The sequence below is a fragment of the Podarcis vaucheri genome (genome assembly GCF_965113315.1).
Source record: "Podarcis vaucheri genome assembly, chromosome: 4".
Taxonomy (NCBI): Eukaryota; Metazoa; Chordata; class Lepidosauria; order Squamata; family Lacertidae; genus Podarcis; species Podarcis vaucheri.
In genome coordinates this window covers 48,214,390-48,242,282 of record NC_138762.1, presented here as the reverse complement: position 1 = coordinate 48,242,282, position 27,893 = coordinate 48,214,390, and the positions used below count along the sequence as shown (strand labels likewise).

General features: G+C 37.5%; 1 protein-coding gene across 21 annotated transcripts in view; it reads left to right on the top strand.

Moving 5' to 3' along the window:
* The window catches only part of ROBO2 (roundabout guidance receptor 2), an 810,838-nt gene that overhangs the window by 693,488 nt on the left and 89,457 nt on the right, over positions 1-27,893 (top strand). For all 21 annotated transcript variants that reach the window (XM_082220702.1, XM_082220695.1, XM_082220699.1 and 18 more), the window contains 6 exons: positions 2,360-2,531; positions 9,603-9,808; positions 14,412-14,493; positions 15,900-16,065; positions 17,146-17,312; positions 23,325-23,446. In XM_082220702.1, the coding sequence (XP_082076828.1) occupies positions 2,360-2,531; positions 9,603-9,808; positions 14,412-14,493; positions 15,900-16,065; positions 17,146-17,312; positions 23,325-23,446 (915 nt within the window). The remainder of the gene's footprint in view (positions 1-2,359; positions 2,532-9,602; positions 9,809-14,411; positions 14,494-15,899; positions 16,066-17,145; positions 17,313-23,324; positions 23,447-27,893) is intronic.

Sequence of the window (27,893 nt, the reverse complement as noted above, 5' to 3'; positions counted from 1 at the left end):
ATCAATTCTAGATCTAGCTACTAGGTAGAGCTGCAGTCTGGAATTTCCACAACATCAAAAGTTATTTAACTTCCAAACAATATATGGATTTAAGCTGGAGCACAGTTTTTTATTCAACCAGTTAATACATTTTTTAAATAAAGATAAATAATGCTCACCACTGCGGACAGGGAAACTACCTATTGATCATTCAGTGTTTGTGCCATGTTCCTTTTCAGCTGATATAAGATTACTGCATTATTCACTGAAGAAAGGAGAATCACTGCCCTTCTCTTCGTTGGCACATAACTTACTAGTGTCTAATTTTCTTCCAAACCAAAAATGTTACAGTTATCAATTTTGGATTTGTAGGCAAGAAACTGGCAGGGACTGGGTGTGATGGTTTTTCAGTGTACCAAGCTGAATCAGGTTTTTCTGTGCTTATTTCCTTACCAATGACACACTGGTAAAAAACCCCACTAGGATGTCAGTTTTTGGTTCATGACCACCACTCTACGCCATATTGCTGGGTCATGGAAACATTATCTAAACTGTGCATGAGTGTCAGTGGATTGGACACATTCCAGGATCCAAAGTTCACTTTCAATGAACCCAAGGACTTTGACATGCACAATGGAATTGTTCTCTGCAAGCTCAAATTGGAGACTGCATTTCCTTTGTCGCCATTATTTGATCTTTTAGGAATTTGGGGGTATATAGGTATCCCAGCACAGGGCCAAGTCGAATTGTCACCTTTTTCTCAGATCATTTGACTTCCAGAGGAATACTGACTAGGTTGGGCAGACTCCTTCATTTTAAATATGTATATGCTTGCTAGTTATTCTTTGTTATGCAGAACTTAGGTATGGTCAGGTTACTGGTCAAAGCAATTTGTTTATATATATTTTAAGTGCAGTGCCATTAGCTTCACTATGGAGAAAACTGCTTTGAGGGGGAAATGTAACCCCATTTTTGAAATTAAACCAAGAACTGTTAGCAAACATTTTTAAAACCTTCTTGTAAAAGGAGCTTAATAACATGGTAATGTTTATGTAAAGTGGGCTTATAGTGTCACACTTGAATCTAATAAAGTGGACATCCATCATGTTGTAATAAAGAGAAGAGCTTCTAATTAAAGTAGGACATCATTTGCAGGATTAAAGTCATTTAGCGTAATTGAAAAGTGTTAATACCCTATTTTATCCTCTTCCATTGGTATTACTTCAAGGGTAAAACATTTTAAGGTGAAAATGTGTCTTGTGTCTTTAATTGAATGTTATTACCTACTGATTGTAACATGTTGAAGCTGTTTAATTACAAACCTGCAGAATTAATTACAATATTGAGACCCAGATCCCAGAGGGTAGAGTGTTCTCTCTTTTTTGGCAAATAAATGTAACATAAAAATTGATACCTCAGTTGTTTATAATCAAACCTTGAAACATAGCTCAATGTGATTCATTATGCCCACATGTTTTTTTCTTAATTGAGCTGCAATGAAGCAACAGAGGTTAACCAGGTTAATGTTTCCATCCTAATATGAAATTTTCCAGGCTTTGTAGTGAGACATCACCCTATTTAATATTTTTAAAAGTCTAGTCACTGTATTTCATCATCAAAATCAAGAGCATTGATACTTTAGCCTGGCTTAAATTTGTATGTAACAAATAATCTGAATTTCTAGTTGTCACTTGAATTTGCCAAGGTGTCTCTCCTTCCTCATCAAGAAAACCCCTTCTCTTTTATCATGCTTCTGTGGTAGTGTTGCATTCAGCTACTTACGCAAACATACTGCTATAAATTAGAAGGCATCCTTCACTTTGGACCTGTTTCTCCTTCCTCTCCTACTAAGCACAGCCAGCTGGAAGGGAGGAGAACAGTTCCCCCTGGATTTAGCCTAGTGCCAGTTTATGCATCAGCAGCTGGTCCTTTGTATTTAGTAGCCGTTTCCCTAAAGCTTGCAGTTGAGACTTCACAGAAATGTGCCAACCTGATGCCAGGGAATGTGTGCACACTTCCTTGAGCCCATTTTTTTTGTAAGCAACATTTAGGCATAGTTTAACTGTACTGAAGTAGATAGAGGATAAAGATGATAATCTGCCTTGCTGTCACTTGGTATCTTTTATTTAAACAATATACTCTACTGGTAATGTGTTTTAAATTCAGCCTTTGGACTATATAAAGCATCTCGACATCCTCCCCTTAAACAGCTCACCAGCCACTTTTCTTAGCAACTTATATTGCACCCATGTCAATGAAAATAACTTTATTATTTGTGTCTATTTCTTTTTATGTGTATTGCTGTGCTCTTGGCTTACACTGCAGCATCATTGGTGATTAAATAACTTTTGCACTGAAATGGCCTGCATTGTCTTTGCAGAATCTTCTTTTTCCAAACCAGCCTCTCCAGCCCAACACCAGATATTCTGTGTCACCAACAGGGGATCTCACTATTACAAATATTCAGCGGTCTGATGCGGGCTACTACATCTGCCAAGCGCTTACCGTTGCTGGAAGCATTTTAGCGAAGGCTCAGTTGGAAGTTACAGATGGTAAGAAATTAAGATTTGTGTTATTTTCTATCTACAGCACAAAATAATTTAGAGGATCTTAGGTAACTGTGATAAAGAAATCACTTTTTGGAATATATTTTGATACCCAAGCTAACTATAAATTAAACTGCCTTAACATTACATTAGAACTGCAGAAACTCTCATACCTCATTAATAGAGGCTTTTCTTACCTTTGATTTTTTAAGAAACCAACCCTTGAATCTTCTTTGTCACATAAGCACCTTTCTTGCAAAACGTCTAGTGACTTATTTCATTCAAGTATTCATCAATGCAGTCCATCATAGAAGGTTTTCATGGCCTCACAAAATCCATATTGGTTTATTTGGGGGGGGGGAGGGGAACCTCATGAAAAAATTCCATATAAAGTATTTGAGCTGATTTGGCAATGGCACTACACTTGATCTTAATGAAAAGGTCGAGAAGTGATATATATATAAAGCAACATCTTATAAAGACATCAAACAACAAAGGGCCTAGGACAGAACCCTGTGGCATTCCACGTGTCCCCTTTTGCCAGGATAACAAGGAACAATTTGTGAGCACTATTTGGGCTTGGTCAGTCAATCTCGCCCACATTTTACCAGCTTCTCTGCAAGAATATCTTGGCTGACTTTTGTCATTCTTATGCTGCTCCTAGTGATATCACTGTTTTTTTGTATATTTTTGTATATTTTAATTTGTATGTCTTAAATTTATTACTGTGTTTTAAATTTTGTAAGCCACCATAAAGTATTATTGAAGTGTGGAATATAACTCCCTCAAACAAATGTACAAATAGGACATTTATGGTAGTTGAAGAGACAATGGGTGAGACACAAGCCAATGCCATTTTCATATATGAGAATGCATTCGGTAAAAATTCATAAAATATTAATTGGTAATAATTTAGCAAGATTTATACTATGTATCAGAAGAAGCTATTAATTTTACTATAAATGTTCTATGTTGTTATTAGTTTAATTTTTTTTAAAAAAGTTTTATGGAGAGGACCCTAAGTTAGTCACTCATACTCTTTCAATTTTCTTACCTGAATATTGTTACCATTATTGTAAGGATCATCTTTGTGGAGTTTGAACTTTTAATACTACTAAACATAATGAAACCAAAATTCCTATTTGATTAGTATTTCTTTGCATTGTAAGGCTGTAGCACTCTTTTTCTTAACTGACTCATTAACTATTTCCTGACAGACTTTGATGAATTTTCACCATTAAAAATTGTGTGTTACAAACAGACCTGCTTTTACATGCCCCTTGGAGACCTGAATGCTCCATGAAAATTTGAAAAAACGGCTAATTCTGAATAAATAATCTAGCTTTTCACAGTGCATATTCATCATGAATGACAGGTAGAGAGGTTCAGCAGCATGTTATGGTGGACTGAACATGGGTTTGATTCCTTCTCTTTGTTTTTTCAAAAGATTATAGTGTTTTTATGACAAGGAAATATATTTTCTTCCTTATCCTTGTATCTTTACAAGTGTGCTACTAGTTTCTTGAGATCAAAGCCTAACCTTCACTCTGTGACCTCTTTAAGTCTCCCATTTCTTTCACTCCTGATGACAAAATGATGCATTTTCATACAATTCAAATTTACATGTAGATTAAAAGGACATTTAAAATTAATGGAAGAGCAGTATTTTCTTAAAATCTATCTGTGGTGCTGTCTGATTCAGTGCCATGGCTGTGATTGGAATAAATAGAGCACACAAATATTGGCCAAGAGGACATTGAGCTGTTAATGTTTGCACCTGCTGGTGCTGAAAAGATTTACTGCAACAGGAGCAGAAAGGAGCAAGTCAGGTTCAAGGATATCTATGATGAGAAATTCTTCCTTTCTTGAGAAAGTCAAGGCTTCTGGCCTTTGTTATTCTTTAGTATTTCTCTGTTAATAAAAGAAATAACGACCTCCTTAATTTCCTTCTCTTGAAGCAGTCATTAATAACAGTGCAATCTAATGCTTACTCAGAAGTAAATCTTACCCTGTTCAATAAGACTGTTATGTTGCCATGCATAGGACTGTAGGCTAAGGGATGTATCTGCAGCTTAAATACACTCATATCCCATTACTATTTATTATGCATTTAATTATTTGCCATATATATATTCTTTTATTTCTTCAAGGAATTCAGAACAGCAGACATGAGACTGCCTGCATATTATTCTATTTTAATGTCTTTCTTTTTTTTAAAGTGGCATTATTTTTGCTGACATGAATAAAAGAGGCTACTTTACAGAAATGGGATATCTAGAGTCTTACTTCAGATAAAATATTATCACACAAACATTGGTAATATTAGCCATATTTTGCTTTATTAGTTTTATGGTGTTTGGCTGCTGATATTTAGCGTTTCTTCTTAGCTCAGGTTTTTTTGTATTTGGTGGTTGCTGTAATACTAGAGGCAACTTATCATTTTTGTTTTGAACAGAGTTTTATTTGCTTGAGAGCAATTTAAGTCCAATTGAAATGGCAGTGCAGAATGAAAACATACAATACTAGCAAGAAACCCCCCCACAAATGTTTAATTATATCATATATAGCTGTGTTTCAGTTGTTACATTTTGTAGCCCTTGTTGGAAATACTTTTAAGTCAAGTGTTTGTAGTGTTCATATGAGAAGAGATTAGTAGCTGTAATAAAATGTCCCAAGCTGAATGATAATTTTGCTAGTTATGGCTTGTGGCAGCAGTCTTATATATTTGAAATTCAGATATGCTTTCTTGAAATACCTCCATATAAATACATTCACTCATGGAAAAATGAAATCATTTTTTAAAAAATTAAGACAGTCTGAATAATTTTCTTTAAAGGAAAACTAGGTAAGCACCTCAGTCTTATAATGGCACATTATGCAAATATACTAAAAGCCTCAATATACCTGTCAGCATGAGTGTAATATAGAAAATTCAATTATTAACTCTATACAGTTAAGCTTTTTCAGTGCACTTGAATATTAAAAGCCAATCTCAATTTTCTATAATTTATTCATTATTCACTGTTGTTGGCTGAATTTATTGTTGTTTTGTACCTTTTGCTCTGTAGACTTATCACTAATTGCTTGATATATAGGTAATACTTGCTTAAATATAGAGTTTTTTAAAAAGCCAACAATGTTTCCAGTATAATCATTTGAATTATTTTTTTCCTGAATGATTTGTGTACTGCTAATTTAAATTTTAATGTACACCTTTTTTCTCCATTCTTTTTCTTCAGTCCTTCTATACTAGAATCCGTAGTGGAATATTTGGATACAAATGTAATGGAACACAAGTTTGTACACATATGACTCTGAAATTCAAGTGGCAGAAGTGGTGGAATACGCTTTAAGAACTTAAAAAACTAGGAGTGTGAACACAGACAAAGATATGAAGCATATATTAATTGGCTTATTTAGCTTCTTAAACTTAAGCAGCTATTTTCAAAATGTCTCCAAATGCTGACAACTGCTGTGTTGAGGAAGTCCACGTGTTGAATTTCTTTAGTATATATTTTAAATGTTCTGACCAAAGCTCTGGAAATTTAAAGACATTGCACAGAGGATTTACAAATTATAGTTATGAAGCCAATATAGTTGTTCACAGATCACTGGAAACCCTAAGTGTTCATTTAACCTTTAGCCTTAGTGTCATGGAAACCTGTAGTAGTCTTTCACCCATAATACCCTTGAAAATGAAGATTCCTTCTGGCCAGGAGACTTTCAATTACTTTATTGATCAGTTGCATTTAAAGGATTATAATCTACTTATTTAGACAGTAAAAACTAATTAGATGTCAAAGACACTGTCTTAAAAAATAGGATTTTAAAACATTAGCAGTGTAACCTGTCTCAAAACCAATATCTTTACAAATAACTAGAAATAAGTAGTTATCCTTATAAATCTAACTTAGTCTCTCTCTCAAAAAAACTGTAGCTGTTGCTCACCTACATAACTCATGATGGTGTAGGCTTTTTTCATATTCACTGTAATAGATTTGATGCAAGTATCCTAATGTGGGACAATGTATGCCAGGTTTAGAACATCTTTCCTAAAATGACTGTAATGGAGTTGCTCTAGTACAGGGATGTCCAACAGGTTGATCATGATCTACTGGTAGATCCCCATGAGGTTTTGGTAGATCTTGGTCAATCTCTGGCTCCCTTTCTTTAGTGTCGCTAAAACTGACTCCTGCCAAGCCCCCTCAGCCCGCCCTCCATTGTTGTGCTGCTGTTTTGATCCATAGTGATCTTTTTGTGAGTGACTTTACACCTTTGTCCCTTGCCTTTAACCCCCCCCCCAAAACGGAACACTCCCCCCAAAGCTTTTTAACCCCTTAAAAATGGGGCTTTCCTTCTCCCTAAAAATGGGGGTAGATAACTGCCAGTTTTTAATTATGAAAGTAGATCGCAGTCTCTTGAGAATTGGCCACCCCTGCTCTAGTAAAAAAGGGAAGTGTTTTATCCAACTGTGCTCTTCTGGTGAAAGAAATCACTTTTGATTCCTCAGAGACTTCTGTTAGTAGAAAGGGGTGTGTGGCTTTCCTCTGATTTCCTCATTCCCCTTCCAGCCCCCTGGACCCCTCTCCTCCAAAATCTTCTCAAGAAGCTAGGGGAAGTGTGGCACAAGAGACTACAGCAGAAAGGGTTTTTTTTTGCAAAAATTGCCCCCCACCTTTTGGCTTACAGAAGACTCTACCAGATCAAAAAGCCTTCCTTCAGCAGATGAACACATTTGGATACAACCCAAAATACAGCTGTACCTTGCTTTTCAAGCAGCTTAGTTCTCGATTGTTTTGTCTCCCAAACGCCACAAACCCAGAAGTGACTGTTCTGGCTTGCGAACAACTTTGGAAGCCAAATGTCCAGTGGGGCTTCCGCGGTTTCCGCTTGGCTGCAGGAGTTTCCTGCAGCCAATCCCAAGCCCCACTTTAGTTTCCAAATGTTTTGGAAGTTGAACGGACTTCCAGAACAGATACCGTTCAACTTCCAAGTATGTCTGTAAATATTTATATTAAAATGTTTGATTTAAGCAATGCAGAGTAGCCCAATACTGTGTGTTGTGAATGAATGGATAGCAGGCAACAGCTGTTTGCTAACACATGTAGCATTGATGAAGTAGAGACAGATGGATTGGCCTAAACCATTTTGCTGCACAAGATTACACCCTCCCCCCCTCACCATTTCCATGCACAGAAACTCACTGGACTGGCAGGCAGTTTCAGTATTGGCAACAGTGTGGCATCTTCCACTGTACCTGAAAATGTGTTCTAGAGGTTCCATAGCATACAGTTCAGCACAAACAAGTCTGAACTCCAGAATGACCACGGAAGTCAAGAGCAAATGGCAAGGGAGCCTACTTCTTTCAAGCTTCATCTGCCTGAGGCAATTGCTTCACTCTGCTTAATGGTGGGCTAGCCCTGAGGGGCTGTTGCTGTGTGTGTGTGTGTGTGTGTGTGTGTGTGTGTGTGTGTGTGTGTAAGAGAATTTTTGATTTATTTTAAAACTTCTCTGCCACCTACTCTAAACCCAAATCAGAAATCCATGCAATTTTGTTACACTAAGTGATGATTTGCATCCTACTGCTGCTGCCTTAGATTTCTGAATCTTGAATTCTGATTCTATCTAGATAATATGGGGATTTATGTAATTGGGGGAGCTTAACAATAGCTATAGCTATAATTATATTAACACTGGGGAACAATGTAATTTCATTTCAGTAGGATGATGTTTGTCATTTCAGTTAGGTAGGAAGAAGAAGCTATATCCCACTTAACAGATGGCACGGGAATGCATTCAGCAGCAGAATTATTTATGAAAAACTGTTTTTGCAAGAAAAGTGAACATGAGCATCTACTTCATATTTGAGATATCCCACTGGTAGCAGACTGAAGCATATATGCAGCCATGCGCTTATAAGTCACAGAGTCACTTTATAAAGTAACTCAAGCATACAAATGTGTATAAGGGAAGGATTAGAGTTCATAATTTTAAAGTGGGATAGAAAGATTTTATGTATATGCAGTTAGTTTGATTAAACATGAATTGTTCCTCAATGGAGAGGAATTCAGTCAATTAACTGATTGAAAAGTTAATTTTTTTGTGTTACACACAAAAATTACATTTCTGCTTGGATGTATACACTGAAGAATAACTAGACGTAATCAACTATTCTTTCATTGTGAAGCATGGGAAGGGAGGGTGAGCCCAAAAGCAGTACACATAGACTGAAGTGTATTAGTAATACCTTTATTGGTTATAGCTCATAACATATGGTGTAACATAGGTCAAAAAAACAGCCATCAGGAAGCCTAGCTGCTGGTCAAGATCACACTCCCGGCCTATATACTGGGATAATGTTGGTGGAACTGACAGGTATCTCAGGCTTATACTTCTGTAAACCAATGATGCAGGCCCAACATGGCAGTTGGGCCATCCCCTGATCATTGGTGGGCAACAAAGTGACTTATGAAGATACCTTATGGGAAATCACATTTTTAGAGGAATGGGGAGACCACCGCTCAGTTACCTCTGCTGTGGATCAGAAGCTGTGGGCTGGGCTACCTATTTATAGCCTTAGAGCAGATCAGTGGGGGAAAGTAACCCTTCATGGCTACTTCAGGGCCCTATTCCCAGAAGCCACCTAATTAACTGCTGGAGTCTGGGCTCAAGACACAGCATATTCATATGCCAAATGATTCAGAATTTTCTCCCAGCCTTCCTTTAAGAATTCAAGAATCTCAGTGAGTCACTCAGTGTTCTCCTTTTCATGGTTAGTTGCCTATCTATCTATCTATCTATCTATCTATCTATCTATCTATCTATCTATATCTATCATCTATCTATCTATCTATCTATCTATCTATCTATCTATCATATATCTATCTATCATCTATCTATCTATCATCTATCTATCTATCTCTTCTCTCCTCTCTCTGTGTCTTACAACAATACCAAAGTTTCACTCTTTGGAAAATGTTTCTCAGGATGGGATCTCTACTTTGTCACAAATGTGACATGATAAACAGGATTTTTACTATTACAAGATGTATTTCTATTACTTTTGTTTTTATTCAGTTTTAACAGACAGGCCGCCACCCATCATTCTTCAAGGGCCTGTGAACCAGACATTGGCAATAGACGGAACAGCTTTGCTAAAGTGCAAAGCTACTGGTGACCCCATGCCTGTTATCAGCTGGTTAAGAGAAGGATTCACTTTCCTGGGCAGAGATCCAAGGGCATCTATGCAGGACCAAGGAACCTTGCAAATCAAACCTTTACGAGTGAGTGTGATATGTTATGATAACATGTTTACTAGTCTGTAATCGGGAGATTTAGTTAAATAAGACCATTTAATTATTTACTGATAGTAATTCAAGTACTCACATACTTAACTGTTTTGTGGATAGTGACTGTAAACCTGCTGTCATTAAAACAGTGACAAAAGTCCGATCGTGCAAGAGGGATTAACAGTTTTCAATTCAGGCACAACTTAAGGGGGGCATTCAGCTAAACTGAGCTACTGAGACCACTTGTGCCTTCAGCAATAACGGTGAATCAAAGAGCACCTCCAGACTGTGTGCTGACTCCTCAAGAGGTAGTGCAACCGCTCTTTAAGAGTGGCAGGCATTGCTCCCTTGTGTAAAAAACAGGTTCACCAAACACTGAACCTATGCAGTCAACTGACTAATGGTCTATTGATAAGGGATCTGGAGGGTGAATGGTTGAAAATTACTCTGTCCACATTCAAGCTGCAGTAGCTGAAACTAAACCTGAACATAAAGCTGAACATAAACCAAGTCAGATGGTGCATTCAACACTTTGTTTGGACTTGCTACAGCAATGGTTTTCAAGCCCAAGCTAGTTTATCTTCAAAGTGCCTAGCAAATTTATCACAGCAGGCCTCCAAGGTTTCCAGAATCTTGTTTGCTGAGATAGCTGCTAACTACCATGTGTTTGGTTGGTTCACAACAAGTTCTGTTACATTTATTCTCTAGTCACCATCCCACTTGCTTCATTACCTGAACTGAGCTATGCAACTCTGGAGAGGGCCTGCAGGGGCATATGTGCTGATGGCGCAGTGTATCTTGTCATTCCTCAGTGAGACCACAGCTTCAACAGGATTGTCATCTCTGGTTGCTGGGAAATCCCTCAGAGAATTCAAGGATCCCTAAAATTCCATAATATTAGCAGTTATTTACCACAAATGTTTACCATATTTAAAGTTTGCCATTTGTTACCCCAACACAGTTTCAGATCCTGCTTAAATGTGAAGCCAATTATAATTAATATGTGAAGCTAATTATAATTAATGTAGGTGTTCCCAAATTGCCTAGCTATGGCTACAGTGTTTATAAAGATAATGTGCTTGAGGGGCTGCAGCAAATTTTTTTTGCTGAATCTTGATTTGTTTACTGTGCTTAGTAGCAAAGCAGTGTCATGTATAAAAGGAAGAAGAGGATGAACCCATTGTTTCTGCCTTCTGCTCAGCAAATTCAGAGCAAAATTTAAATCCTACTCAGATGGATGCTGTATAAAAGATAGCATCAGTTTTATCACACTGCAGTAGAAGATAGAATTATGTTTTATATTTAAGGCTATCCTTCTCTCTGCTGTGTTCCAAGTATATGCTGTGTGGTTGGTTATTGTTGTATACCTAGTGGCAAATAAATTATATTGGATACAATTTTAAAGACATAAATATACACACCTATAAAACTCAGAATGGTAAGTATAGTTACTGCATGTACAGTTAAAATGTTAGTGCAAGTACTCTTTAGTTGTGTCAGCAGTAGTGCTAACACTTAATTTTATTATCACTCATTCCCTTCCCCATCTCATAAATAGGCAGCTTTAGTATACAAAAAAAAAATAAAAAAATTCAAAGGCTATTTTGTTTCCTGCCACCATCTCATCAGTGCTCGTAAATGAATTGTTAACCTCCTTGGAACAAAATGGAATTTATTAAAAAATGTATGCTAGCTTTCCTTGAGTAAACAATTTATCCTCTGTCTCAAGGCTAAAGGCAGGTTTGGGCCATGAAGGTTAATGCGTTTTTACTGTAGAGCTGGATTAAAGAATGCGCTTGAATAGTCAAGATTCCCCAGTAGTGTTAGAAAGCAGCAATTAAAGGTGGGAGCTTGGTGATTTCAAACAAACTTTCAGAGCACTGATGATGAGCTTCTGGTGAGAATACACATGCCAGAAGCTTGTGGGATACCAGCCTTCATCCAGCTATGGAAACAGCTAAATGTGTGTTCAGTCATGCAAGTCCATTAATCGCTTTGTTAGAGACACATGAGCTATATAGAAGACTAAAATAATATTTTTTAAAAATATTCCCTTTTAAAAATGAAATAGAATATCAACAAAAGTGTGAATAGTTTTAACATTCACGTTCAGTCAGAAAAATATGAGAAAAATTGGTGATTGTGACATATTAGTTAAACAAATGTGGATATATTTGTACCACAAGGTTTAAATTTTCCCTTAACCATCCATCTGTTGAAAAATTAACTGCACCAATCCATTTTGGGGTCAAATCCTATCGGGGGGGGGGAGGTGGGGGCATAAATAAATATAATTTTTTTATTAATGGTGCTTCAAGAAACCCATACAAATACGGTGGGAGTTATTAAGCATTCACTATTTGCAATTTTTCAGAAAGCACAGCTTTATCGAGCATTTTCTAGTAAAACAATATAAATACACATAAGTCACCTGGAGCACCAATACAGCCCAATGTAGAGTAACAAAAGTCTACACGTGTGCAAAGTCTGTATGGAGACTTTTGAACATTACACAAATTGTTGCATTAGCATACGTATAACAGTTGTACAACTATAAAAATGCAATAATACTGAGTTGAGAATTCCTAGTAACAATGACAACAAATCTTGCAAACTGTGCAAACATACTACTTGAGCAATCTGTGCAAAATCCAAAACTGAACACATAGGACAGACAAAATGGTTACATGAAGTGTTTTGATTTTCTCTAATTTTGACAACCACAGTGATGCCTACACTTTGATTGATATCTGCCATGCCAGACCCTATCATTTCTGAGGCTTCCACTCCTGATGTCACTGGCAGTCTGGACATGCGCCTAGACTCAGCCCAGGAGTCAATTGATTCTAGTTGTAGGCGTAATTGGAAGAGACATATTTGGGGTTAGTCACACACCATAATGGGTAGTTCAACTTCCAAACAATAAATGCATTCAAGTAGGCAGTGTCCACCATATTAAAAAACAAACATTGACCACCTATTGTTCATGCATTTGGAAGTGTATATAGAGGACATTTGTTACAGGTGTTCACTCCACCTGAGATTGATCTCAGACTTGGATTTCTGCTTTGAGATTGCTGTGCTAAACATTGAAGAAATAAGAACCACTGAAGAGAAATGAGGTAGAAGATGGATAAGAATACTAGATTAAACTAGCATGCAATGTTGTATATTTTCCCATTAAAACCATTTTTAACATGTAATTTCCTTTCCTGGAAAATGTGTCAGAGATACATATCTTTTAGTGAAAGTTCATGAAAGTATATCAAAACAATTATAATGGTAGCAAATATATAAAAATGGCCTGGTGAAAAATGGTATCTGTGGAAGCTTAAATAATAATAATCTTATGTTTTTAAAGATGTTGATATCATTAATGGTTTTTTTCTGTGCTATGGGATAATAAATCAAGTCAAATAGACAGGAAGGGTTTGCTCCTTTGCTATAGCATTCTGGAGTTGGAACACATAGGGTCAAGCAGTCCCAAAACAAGGACGAGGGCTTAAATGACACAGTTAAGGGATATATCAAACTTGTCTCTTGGATTCTACAATTTCCTTCTTTTCCACCACAGATATCTACACAAACTCTTATCAGACACCATTTCTGTTAGGAGCTATGATCAAAAACCAGATGTTCCTCATGATGTGTGTCCCAATGCCAAGACTGTCTAGCTATTCCGTTGCTTTCAGTGAAATGCACATATCATTTCAATGTACATTCAGATGTGGATTCTGTCCTTCAATTCCATTGCTTTAAATAGAATGTTTCTTCAAATGCACATTCAGGAATGATTATTAATCCTTCTGTCCAACTTCATTTATGCAAGAGTTTCTTCATCCTGTCACCATCACCGTCCCCCATGTCAAACTACAAAAGAATTTGCAGAGGCAACCTGCAATAATTTCTGCACTTAATGGGAATTTAACTGCAGAGAGTACTGACATAAGGAGGGCATGCATCAGCAGTACAATAAATGAGTTGAAAATTAAATATTTCTGATTACTACTGTAGTTGCACCGGTATTGTAACCTGACCTTTTTCTTGGCCTAATCTGGCTCCCTGTGGGTATAACAGCGCTCCCTGGTACCACTGGCCAAGTGGCTGCAGCTTTCACGCAAAGCATAGTTTACATGCAGTGCAAAGCAAAGACAAAATGAGAAGCTGCCAACACTAAGGGCCATTTGAGCAGCCACAGAGCCAGCTCATTGCCAGACACATTTGGGTTGTTTTATTTTGCTCCGCTCTAAGATCTTTTAAAAACTAAAATGAAGATAGCTTTCTACCAGTAAAGCATGTTGAAATCAGTGTTTATTTTGTGAATACTGAAACAGATTTAATTTAATAATAACAGATACATAAGAGTTTGTGGGGAAAACTTGAAAATGCATCAAACAGGATTAACAAATGTTGTCATAATTTACTACAGGTAGATGTTATTCAATTGTTGATCGTGAAATATTTGGTTCAGTTTATTCTGATTCCAAGTGTTAACTAATCCCTCTTAATCTGCAATGAGAAACATTTGGGAAAACTGAATGAACAGATTATGTAAAAGGCTTGACCAGAATGTCCTCAAACATTTCCATGTGTTTAGATATCAGACACTGGCACCTACACTTGTGTTGCCACAAGTTCAAGCGGGGAAACATCTTGGAGTGCTGTGCTAGATGTGACAGGTAAGCCATACCGAGCTATTTTTAAAAATAAAACAAAAGTGTTTTATGTGTGGGTGCATGTGTTAGATTGTGCATGTGTTACGTGTGGGGGAGTGAGATATTGCATGTCCATGTGTGTATTTGAAGGGCATGTGATGGGGTAAAAACCAGACCTGCTAGCTTTTGGAATGTAGCACTGACAGCTTTTGACTTGTTTGTTTGTTTGTTTGTTTGTTTGTTTGTTTGTTTGTTTGTTTAGTCTAGCCATTAGAAGCCATCCTAAAAAAGACAATACATAAAACAGAGTAAAAACAGAATAAAATATATTAGACAGTTAAAATAATTATGAAAACCAGACATTCTCATAGAGAACACACTAGAGATAACAAATGTATCCATTTCAGTTTTTCTCAGTTTCTAAAGTTTAGTACATTCCCTTTCTGCATAAAAATGCAGATAAATTTCTTCCAATATACTCATTTTTTATGTGATTTTTCCTAATATGTACATTATTTGCAAACAATCTTTACCGATGCAGTGCATTTTTGTACATTATTTCCCCCTAATATATACATCTTCTGACTATAGGGAAAATTTGTATGAAGAGTGAATTTTAAAGAATAGCTGTGTTTTAGTTTCCATATTGGTTCTGGAAGTGTGGATTAGACATATTCACATTAAAAAGTGAAATAATCAAATTTCTCCCCAAACCTGAAACACACAACGTCATCTTTATGCTGTTCTCTTCGCTCATTCTAAACTGGGTTATCTTATTAGCCCATTCAGATGCTGAGGTTGCACATTCAGTGAACCTAGGAAATGGCTACCTCTGTTCTTCCCTCTATTCATATTCATTGAACACCCGAGCAGAGTCCCTGCATGTGTAGCTGTATATGCAGAAGACTCTTTCCATGTGAGAACCCTACTAGAAATTGTATCCCATTTTACATGAACAAAGGCTTCCACCCATGCAGCTATAAATACATAACCTAGGGGTGGGAATTACCTAATAAGCCCCCATCTGCAGAAGGCCCTGCACAAGGACTTTCAGTTTTGTAACAATGTTGTCTCTCCTTCCTCGCATGCTCCTCAAAATTGGCTCAGGGTGGGTCAGGACAAACCCCAGAAATGTTGATGGGGCAAGGAGAGAAAAAAAACATTCAGTCTGGCAAGCTGAAATGCTTGTGAAGATGGAATGATTGGAAGAGTGGAATGTTGAATTCCACCCTTTGTTTGAGTGTTCAATAAATGGGCAGAGGAGTATGGGCAGAGTCTGCCACCTTTTCTATGGGTGCATTAATTGGGCATATGAGTCGGATGTCTGAACAGGACTACTGTGTATTTTAAATATGTTTTGATGTTTTGTTTTTACTTTACCTTTATTAAACAGATTTTATTTTCAAAATGTAAGCATTTGTCTCCTACAGAATCTGGAGGAGCAGCCGTCAGCAGAAATTATGATTCAAATGACCTCCCTGGACCACCATCCAAGCCTCAGGTCATGGATGTCACTAAGAATAGTGTCACCTTGTCTTGGCAGCCAGGCACCCCCGGAAACCTCCCAACTAGTGCATATATCATTGAGGCTTTTAGGTATGTTACAAATTCCATTTTCCTTATGCATTGATACAATTAGGGGGATCTGCACATTTGAACAAACTCATTTTGAAGGGTTAAGACATGATAATGCCGTTCTAAAATCTTATTTATGAACATTCTGTTTTAAAGGAATATTTCAAAAAACATACTTGGTTTGTTGGATTTACAGGAATATATACTGAGGTGGAATCTAGACACATATAAAAACTGCTGTGAAAATTCTTTTTCTTAAAGTACTTTTTAAAAAATACATTGAATTTTCCATAAGGCTCACCGTCACTATCTAGTGTCACATTGTATATTGCACTGAAAACACACTTAAAACATTTTATTTGCAGCTGTATAGCTGAGACCAGAGTCTGTATAGCTGAGACACAGCACTGTTATTCACACTAGGTTTTTATCAGTAATTCTCAGTATCATTAAAAGCAGATAGAATTCTTTATTGATAACATTTTGTTGGGCTTCCATACATTCATCTTCTAAATAATATAAAGCCTGGAGGGGGGGAAAGGTGCTCTCTAACCTTCGTAACGTCCATTTTGACCTGGCAGTAAGCCACAGTAATATCCCATCAGGCTTTCAAAGGTGTCGTGTATTTAAGAGATATTTTGTAGCACAACAAAAGCCTATGACCTCAGTTTATTTCTACAGAAGACCAATTCAATAACTAGCCACTGGAAACATAGTCATTCAATAATATTCTTTTGCAGATGTGCTTTGGAACAGCTGTAATTTTGCTTGTAAACTTTGTGCAAAGAGTACAAGAGAATTTTAACCATATTCTTTTAGCAGATTTGTTCTTCTCAACATTCTTCCCCCTTCTCATTTCTATTTTACAGGAATTTTTCTAACAGGCTATTAACATTATCAGCATTTATTGTGAGCTGTGTGGCTTTGGTTTTGTACTCCTTGTTGATTGATTCAGCTGAAACAATCAGAACTATTTAATGAGCTTAATAGTGTATGTAAACTTTCTCCCTCCTTCTGTGGCAGCAGACTGAAACTTGATCTGAGCGTTTTCTAACTTTGTGTTGCTTTGATCTATAGTCTTCCAATATATTTTCATTGCAGTCAGTCGGTGAGCAATAGCTGGCAAACAGTTGCTAACCATGTAAAAACGACACCTTACACTGTGAGAGGACTCCGTCCAAACACCATCTACCTGTTTATGGTGAGAGCTATCAACTCACAAGGTTTGAGTGATCCCAGCACCATGTCAGACCCTGTCCGAACACAAGGTAACTTCATTCTGTTTTTCAGGAGCATGATTGCAGTTATAGTAATATATAAAGTAGCTGTCCTCTCTCTTTGTCACACTCTACCAATATGCTTTCACGACCTAGCATGACAAAGAAATAGAATCCAGGACAGGGCTATGCAGAAGGGAGAGTACTGGAAGCAAATGTTGATTCAGTTTACAGCAGCAGCGAAAAAGCCAAATTCTGTCTAAGAAGTTACAGTCGTACCTTGGAAGTCAAACAGAATCCGTTCTAGAAGTTGGTTCGATTTCACAAATGCTTGGAAACTGGAACACTCAGTCCCGGGTTTCTGTCTCTATCAGAGAAGCATACTACTAATTGTGAATGGTGTGGAGCTTCTTAAGATTGCCTGATCACCATCACCTAGTGAAGCTGATTGGCAAGAAATTCAGGACTTACAGAAGACAGTAATTCTTCACACAACAATTAATGTTTGCAATTTTCTGTCACAAGTTTTTGGTTAAGATGGCTTAAAACAGGGTTAAACAACACTGTGTAGGATACATGTATAGAAAATGGATAGAAATGAAACTTCCATGTTCAGAGGCAGTTCACCTGAGAATCTACGTGCTGTGGACAAATAGGGGAGGGTGGTCATCCCAGAAGTCATCTGACTGAGCAGTGTTGGAAACCAGAGTACTGAACTACATGAACTCTTTTATCGGATCAAGCTGGGTCTGCTTCTATCTCTTTTCACCTCAGCTATGAAACTCACTGGGTGAGATTGGGCCAGACACTCTGTTAACCTTATCTTCTTTTCAGGGTTTTTGCTGCTGTTTAGTTTATTTATTAAATTTATTTATTGTTTCACACAACTAAAAGGAGTCCTAAAGCAATGGTTAAGATAAGTAAAAAAACAAACTTGCACATTAAGATATATAGTATAACAATGCAAACATACAGGATATCCACATCCAGTGCAAGGAAAAAACCACTAGAAATAGCTGTGATGTTTTGTGGAGGAAGAGAAATCCACATATGTAGTTTATCTTGAAATCTTTGGAAGAAGGACTTGATTTATGATTCTCCCTAACCAAAGCCAGGATAAAGGGAGACAATCCTGAAGAAATGAGTGTAGTGAATTATTCATTCCATGAGCAGTCTGAAGGGTGGCAACATGACAACAGGCCTTTTCTGTGGTGGCTCCCTGTTTGTGGATTGCTCTCCCCAGGGATGCTCGCCTGATGCCTTCATTGCATATCTTTAGGTGCCAGGCGAAAATGTTTCTCTATAACCAGGCCTTTAGCTAATGAACATTCTATGGCCTTTTAAAGAGTTGTGGGTTTTTTGTGTGTGTGTTTGTGGGAGGAATTATTGGTGTGTTTTGGTTTTTATTATGTATTTTGTGTTTTCATCTTGTATTTTTATGTTGTGAGCCACCCTATGATATTTGGATGAAAGGGACTATACAAATTATTATTATTATTATTATTATTATTATTATTATTATTATTATTATTAATGTTTGAAGGTTCTCTCATTGATTTGCATACATCTGTTAATTTTAGATAATTTGTTTTATTGCTTTATATGGTTTTTTTTTTGTTTTGTTTTGCAGCATGCAAGCCATGCCACTTAAATCCTTCTCTCCTGTTAATCTTAGGCCCTTCATATGCCTAATGTAAGCCTCTGTCCTTGACATCCATAGTAGTAACCAGAGCAAGTGGCAGGGTCAGGCGATGAAGCAGGGAGGAATAGGAAAGGATGGCTGGGGAAAGGATCTGTTTCCAGCCTGTTGAGCTTCATAGACATTTCACCAAGGCCACATATATGAAAGCTGCTGGCTTTTGTCCTTTTGTCATTCAGGCATCCCATGAATGATATTCTGGGGCAGAGAATGATGGATGATGAAAGCAGTATGCATATAAGTGCTGAGAATGTGTGTGTGTTTTTGTAGGGCTCCTACACCTTTTCAATGGGAAACAAGCTGCACTGAGCCTTATGTAAAAAGGTAAAGGTAAAGGGACCCCTGACCATTAGGTCCAGTCGTGGCCAACTCTGGGGTTGCGGCGCTCATCTCGCTTTATTGGCCGAGGGAGCTGGCGTACAGCTTCCGGGTCATGTGGCCAGCATGACTAAGCCGCTTCTGGCAAACTAGAGCAGGGCACGGAAACACCGTTTACCTTCCCGCCAGAGTGGTGTCTATTTATCTGCTTGCACTGTGTGCTTTTAGACTGCTAGGTTGGCAGAAGCTGGGATTGAGCAACGGGAGCTTGCCAACCTTCCGATCAGCCCTAGGCTCTGTGGTTTAACCCACAGCGCCACCCATGTCCCATCATGCCTTATGTACATGATGATAAATCTGAGTCCAGCTCCTTTCCTCTTTGCCTCTGCAGCAAGGACCTGGAGAGCTATGGGTTCTCTCTCCTTCTTTACATATTGGTGGGCACTAACTAGTTACTATAATAAAAAGCATACACCACCAAATGTATTACTTTTAAGTAAGTTAAGACAGGCAAAAGCACAAACCAAAGCAGTTATTTTGGCTTTAGCTAGCCTCTGTTTATTGGACACACTTCCATCCAAAGGCATTTATTATTATTATTATTATCTTTGGCTTAGCTCCGTGTGGCATGGAAGTACCTAAGACCAGAGAGGAGCAAAGCAGCTGCAAATTTCTCCTCAGGAGCTCACATGTTCCTGCAGTCCCATGTTATGCAAACCAGGCCAGAGAGGTAGAGCTCATCGGTAACATATTTTACCCCAGTTTATTCATTACTACTTGGACTTTTAAATCACATGTGAAGGAAGAGGGAAATCTTCCAATTTTCACTTATTTTCAAGAAGAATGCAGTCATCTAGCCCCATGTGTCTATTTAGAGACAGAGACGTGTACACACACACGCCCAGTACAGAAGACTATATAAAGGGATAATACATGCATGGGATAACATATTCAGTTACGTAGTTTTGTGAGTTATCGCCTACTGCACATATTCTTCGAATATTTAGAGGGGGAAGCAGAATTGCACACGGGCCCCTGCTCCTAATCCCCATGTGCTGCACTGGGTTTGGATGCTAGGGGAGTGCCTCAAATTATTGCCATCCATTCAGCAAATCAGATGTAGCCCGTTTCCTTTGCTTCCTGGACTCACTATGAGTGCCTCAGCACGCCGGCCTTTATGTTGTTAATATCATCCAGCTCTGCAAGGAGAGACCGCATTTTGCATCAGTATGTCAGATTTTACCTGACAGACTGACAAAAGATTTTATTTCATTAAAACAGTTCTTTTCTTTACTTTCTGCGTGCGTTGTAGTTTCTATTTTCACAAGCTGTCTGCCAGCCACATGTGCTCCAGCATGTATAACACTGACAGCCTTTGTGGTATCCTATAGTTTAGCGAAATTAAATAATGAATTCAAATGACACTTAGCATAATGTTTTGATGTAATTTGAAATGCGGTTCTCATCCAGCCCGGCCTTACAAAGGAAGCTGACATCCAAGGAAAGAGCCTATTCACACTAGCCATTACAAAGGAAAGAATCAGCTAAAAGCACTGATGCACGATATCATTTGCAATAGGTATCTATGACCACAGGCCTTAGTGTCTTGAAATAACTCTAGCAAATACAATTATATATTATGGTTACTTTTATACCAACAAATTAAAATTGTAGCTTAGTAATGGAAGGGCTGTTTTTGTCAGATTCCACTTTCTCCTTTATGCAGCTCATCTCGCTTTTTCTTTTTGGAGCTGTTGTTAGGTTGCCTTGAGTGGGAGCAGATTGCTCTGATCCCTTCAGAGATACGTTGAGTTTGATGGCGCCATAACTGGTCTCTGTCGCACCAAGCAATTTCCATCATTTTCAGTACAAAAGCATACTAAGTCCTTCCCAAGTCCCACTGTAGCACAACCCCTCAGGTACTGCTGCAACTGAAGTTCCATCACTTACCAGAACCACACATTTGATCCATACAATAATTATATAAATAAAGAAGAAATTGTTGGCAATAGAAATATCATGGTTCAGCTAAGCTGTCATTAATAAAACGAATATATCTCCAAGGCTTATTTTTGTCTTGGAGAAAGTACTAGTTACAAAAAGTACCCATACAAGCTTTGAAATTTTGACGGAAAATGTTTCCTACATTTATTTGGGAGGGCAAAGAATCATGAGTGTCTTTCCATAATCAGAAAGAGAAAAGTCACATTAGCCTATTAAATACAGATGGATCAATTAATAGAGAGACATGCATGGTATGAAATAACAAGACAGTTGTAAGAGCCCGTTGTCTCCCTTTATCCTGGTTTTACCCAGGTAAATGTTAAAAGCTGGATATAATGTCTTATTTTATATATTGATTCAGTACTATAAGCCTCAGGTAAGAATATTTCAGTCCACATCTGTCTGTATTGACTTCTTCTATTTTTAATCCATGGTCTTAATCATATCCAGGTCTTCCATATAGGTAAAACATGGGTTTTTAAGATTTAGGGGCATATTTTTGGATTACTAATTGGACTTACAAGTTCATTTTTAAAATGGGTGGAGATATTATTTAAACATGGTACTAACAAGTGGAATACTAATTTGGGTTATTTTGAAAAATCAGCTGATTTTAAATATCCTAAAGGAATGTTTTCTAAATCAATTGCCAATTTTTGTCTGCTAACTACTGTATACAACTAATTTGAAACTGAAATGAAGTAAAATGCTAGGCAGAACCATTGCAGTGTATTGACTAGTATGGCTAAAGGTTCTGGTCATTCAATTTGTAAAAGAAAGACACCATTTTAAATAAGCTATGATTGGCAACATACAAATCAATGGTAATTTTTCATCATTGTTGAATATGTGATCTGTCTTCCCCCTTTTTGTGTATACCGTATAGTGAAAATGTCCTACCATGATACTATATTGGGTTTATACAAGAGATTAAGGAGACAACAAAATAATGTTTACCTTTATGTGTGCATGCACACGAAAGCTCATACCAATAACAAACAGTTGGTCTCTAAGGTGCTACTGGAAGGATTTTTTTAATTTTGTTGCGGCTACGGCAGACCAACACCTACCTTTAACAAAAAAAATATATAATGAAAGCACCCTATATACTCATAGACACTACTGGGTATTGGCCAAGACCCTAGTGTTCCAAGATGTCCCACTCCTGGAGCCATTGCTGCTGCTCCCCATCCTTACCCACTCTTCCACTTGGGCAAATGAGTGGGGACAGCAGTGAGGACCACCAGCAGCTACCACGGCCACTTAGTGCTCTGCGTAGTAGTCTGTGTAGTAGTCACATTTTGGCCTGAATAAATCCAGTCAAGTGGAAGATTAGGGTTTTACCCCCATGCACTTTGCATCACTGCCAAATGCACAGAGACAAACACAGGTAACATTTTATAGAGAAATTGTTGTGCACAAGTTATTAGTATCATTATGATTGTTTTAATTCCATCCCTTTCTTTACCATGAGGTCCCAGAACAGGTTACCACAATTAAACACAATGTAAAAACAACTTAAAACAACTTACAATCACAAAAATAAGGTGGATCCTAAAAATATACATCTTAGATGGCAAAAGCCTATATATAGATATGAGTATTTATGAATTCTACAGTTATGTTTCAAGGCCTTTTAATAAAACTCTGAAATATTATTGCAAGTAATGCACACAATTTTAATGGGGGGAAATAATTTGCTTAAATTTTGAATCTGGCCTGCCAGTTCATGGCGCATCAAGGCTGTTATTATTTTAGTGTTTCAAAGCTTTCACATCATACATCTTTAGGTAATTAAAATATGTAAGAATGTATCTATAATAGTTATTAGAATAGGTTTCATATATTACCATATGTGAAAATACAAAATGTTTCCTCCATGCCCTGTTAGGTCTACAGTTCAGTCTCATCCACTGCATTAATTGAAAACCAACTAACTAATTCCAGTAAGGATATTGAATTAAATATTCATTAAGCTTTTTAGTCATCATAATGAATTAATTATTCTGATTGGCTTTCCTCATGTGTGTTTGACCCAACAGATATCAGCCCACCAGCGCAAGGCGTGGATCACAGGCAGGTGCAAAAAGAGCTTGGGGATGTCATTGTGCGGCTTCATAATCCTGTTGTGCTAACCCCTACCACTGTCCAAGTGACCTGGACGGTAAGATTTTTGTGAATATACAGTGAAAGCTCTACTCTTTCCCTTTTAATTCCTTTTATTATTATTTCCCTGGAGGCCCCCAAAAATGCACAATGAAAGCCTGTATCCCCGTACATACAGCACAACTTATAAAAATAAATGCTCATATTTTGTTTTTGAAGTTGAAAAGTATTTTAAGAAGCGTAGCAACAAAAACAAGCAGCCACACACTCAGCAACTTTCACAGTAACTGCTCTAGGAATTATGTTTTCTGGCTTTTACAGTGAAAGTATGCCATTGCGTGCTCTCTCTCTCTCTCGCTCTCTCTGTGTGTATGTTTCTAATGTGGGGGTTAATATAGTATTCTGTTTGCCCTGGTAAATCTAATATTTTAGTCAAAGAGAGCCGTTCTAAAGTGAAATGCACAGACATGGGATCACCTGAAGATGTACACTCAATAGAAGAAATGTATCTAGAAATATCTAAGGCTGATTGAACAGTATACTTCTATACAATATGTACCTATTAAGTGATCCACAAGTTTAGTATGAACCTTTGTAACTGGTTGTTGATTTTCTGGAGCATTTGCAAATGAAATGAAGCTCCACCGTTCTCCCGCAAAGGTATCTTTGTGCTTTGTTCCTCTTGCCAGTCTTAATTTTGTGAGTCATTTTTTCCATAAGGACAATGCACCACATACTCTTGTGCCAAGCATTCAAGTTTACACCTTTTCAGTCCTTTCAGATCGTTACTATAACCATACATGCAGCCGCCAAGAAAAATCAAATTAATTTTTAATTCTTTATGGTGATTATGATTAGACAATGAGAATCATGCAAGGGCTTCCGTATATACGTTTTTGTTTAACCTGTAAAGATCCAGGTGAATGAAAAGCGCTGCACTGGCACAGCTACATTACTCTTTCGAAGACCGACAGTTTCCATGACATTGCTGTACAGCACACAGAATTTTAACTACCGGTACATGTTTATTTTCTTATAACAAAGATGTCTTAGCAGAATGTATCTTGAAGCTTGCTGTAAAGCAGAAGTGATATTTACAAGATTCTTCAGCATGGATATCCTGCTGAGTGATCAAAATTATACTGTGATATTTTAATACTTCTCTGTCCAGTTCCATGCAATGGACCTTCTTCCCAGAAGACTCGGTTTCCTAATGACCTTTTGTAGTAATCTACTTCCTTCCTAGAAGGCATTCTCTGATTCATGCCTAAGGTAAAGAATGGTATTTGATTCTGTAGTATGAGCTTCAGTGGTATCAAAGCCACTATCATCTTGGCATTACCTACAACATTCCTGTTCAAGCAATGATGTTTGTAAATTTGATGCTATTAGAGAGGAAAGCTTCAAAATGTAGCATTTCTTTCCCCACTACTTTTGGGAAGGAACTTGTAACCGTAGAATCAAAACTTATCTAGGCCGCAAAATTAGTAGCTCTGTCCTTCAGGCTATTTCCCTCTGGGGTAGCAGGTGGGGGAGGGATTACCACAGATGGGAAATCAAGACTAATTCGCCAAGGAAGCACAAAGTGCGACAAGGAATATATTTTTGCATTATAAATTTTGCTATAGGCATAGGAGCAATGAAACATGGGGAAGACATGTGAAACCTAAATATTTTGGGATATATGTTATATTGATGAAAGAAATAATATAATTGTGTGCTGTACAGCTATGGCTATCTCTAAACATTTGACCACCCTATTCAGTGGTACCTCGGGTTACATACGCTTCAGGTTACATACGCTTCAGGTTACACACTCCACTAAGCCAGAAATAGTGCTTCAGGTTAAGAACTTTGCTTCAGGATAAGAACAGAAATCGGGCTCTGGCGGCACGGCAGCAGCAGGAGGCCCCATGTGGTGCTTCAGGTTAAGAACAGTTTCAGGTTAAGAACGGACCTCTGGAATGAATTAAGTACTTAAGCTGAGGTACCACTGTAGTTCTGTCACCATTCACTGCCCAAGTTTGATATTAGAGAAAGTGATGCTAAGAGTGTATACTCGATATTGTTTGTTAAAAACCTCTCACACTCTCATGCAAGTATTTATGTTCTATACACTTAGCTGAGACAGACTTTTATGCATACAATATCATAATTCTTATTTTCTCTTTCATATCTCTGGGACTAAAATAGTAACAACTGAATGATCAGATTGTTTTTATGACCTTTTATGGCATAAAACAAACAAAAACAAACAAACAAGCAAACAGACATACATACATACATTACCAGGTATGCCATAGAGGTAGAAGCAAAAAGCATTGAGTAGCTTACTTACAGTTGCCCCTACAGCACTGACATGGGCCTGGTATAAAAGCAAATTCCATTCATTTAGCAGAATCCTGCCTTATTAAGTGATTGAAGTGATATTAATATTTTAGGCAGATTTGAAGCAGAGTTTATAGAGGTCATTTGCTCACAGTCTGCTGAAATACCAAATCTTAAGAAGTCCAATGCAAGCAGCATGTGTTAGGGAGAACCAAAATGAAGTGAGTAAAATCTCCCTTTTTGCTACTGCTCTTTCACAATGAAAAGGGACACATATTTCTTACTGCAAAGCAAAATAACAATTATTATGATTACTAATTCCAATTTACATGCTAGAGGAGAAAAGCAGTGACCCACTACCAACCAGGCAGCACACAATACCCACCAGAGACATGTGAAAATTGCTTCAGGGAGGAAACAGAAAAGGAAGAGAAAAGTCAGAGCAGCTAATTAAAAAGTTTCCAGCACCCAGGACAAAACCAATTAATTATCCAGTATCCAAAATAACATCCATATTATCCAGAGAGTGAAGCCAGGATTATTAACTTAACACAAAGACCCAGTACAAGTAGCTGGCAAATGCCAGATGAGTAATGACCCTTTGTTTTTACCTTTTGCAATTTCGAATTTGGTTAGGCAGGAGACAGGCAATATGTTTTTGGCAGTCTGACTGCTGGCAGCCAACTTTCGGCCACTCCCACTTTCTGTTCTACTCTTGTTATTTCTGTCAACAGTTATTTGGAAATCCTCCCCTCTGTTGCAAAGTTTTATTGTTTGAAAATATAAATACCTTCTATATAACTACGGTATAGCATGAAGCTAACGAGATAGGAGGGAAATGATGTTGAAAAATGATACTATCAACCATCAAGGCCCCTTTATTCTAAAAAAAGTAGATAATTTAATTTATGCCCAAAACAAAACCAGCAGTTTTATAGTAACTTTCCACTCTGATACATTCCTATAATTAGATTTTAAAATACTGTTACCTCCCATTGTATGCATTTTTATTTAATTTAAAGGTAATAAAGAATGCTGTACTATTTCATCCACTAAGATTATAATGGAATGGGAAATTATCAGATTTATTATTATTAGTAGTTGTAGTAGTATTAGTAACTTTGAAACATTTCCCCCCCCCTGCCAAAATCTCTGAATGTCGCCTCTTGGCTGTCTCTCATAAGTTACCAGTACTTTGCAGTTTGCCAAACAGAACACCTGGAATGAACATTTGAAAAGGGAGCCAATCTTGTAGGAGAATCTGAGTAGCAAGCTAATTGGTGTTTCCTCCTGCCACCGCTTGTCTATTTCTTCTGATGTAGGTGGTCATATTGTATGCCTAGACCTCACACCATTGTTACCAAGGAACAGATTTGCATCCACTATAAACTATGGCCACAATCTAGCACAGTCAAAAGGGCTTTCTTAAATTGGGATTTGAGGAAGGGGAAGAGCCTATGCACTTGAAAGAAATTCCTCCGTTGACTAATAAACTTAGTATGCCATTATGCAATCACTTGTAAACTGGTTATCTGTACTACCTTGCTAGATTATAAGGAAAATCTTAGTATTCCCCTGCTGGCTTGGAGCTTTGCTCAGGTCTATGATTGCCTTGCTAAGTGGCAGATTAGCTTGCAAAGTGATTGGGTGGTAAATTAGCTCTAGGTAAAGTGGTGAAGAGACTTACCATATATCTGTCCTGATCAGAAATCTAGGGGAATTCAAAGATTCTTCTCAACACATGGTAGGACAAGTTCTGAGGACCATGCCAGGTGGTTATTGTGATACCATTATAGGTTTCCAGTTGGACACATCATAATCTCTATTCACGCATAATGTCTGGATTGTAAGTAGTAGAGCCAACTGTGGAATTCTGTAAGGCTTCTTTTCATAGCAAAAATGTGATCATACAGTTGACAATGTGACAACACAGAATTGCTAACAAAGTCAGCTCATGTTTCTCTTGTATTTACAGAAGCCAAAATTAAAACCAGTCACATTCATATCTATCGTGCTTCACTGTTCCACTTAATTAGAGAACAGCATCGATAACACATGGCCTCGCATTTTTTCAGTAACACAGAAATTATAACTTGCCTTGGATAATACATAATAGTTACTGAGAGTGACATATGATTAGTTCAGTCTATTACAAAGACCACCAAAAGTAAGGAATC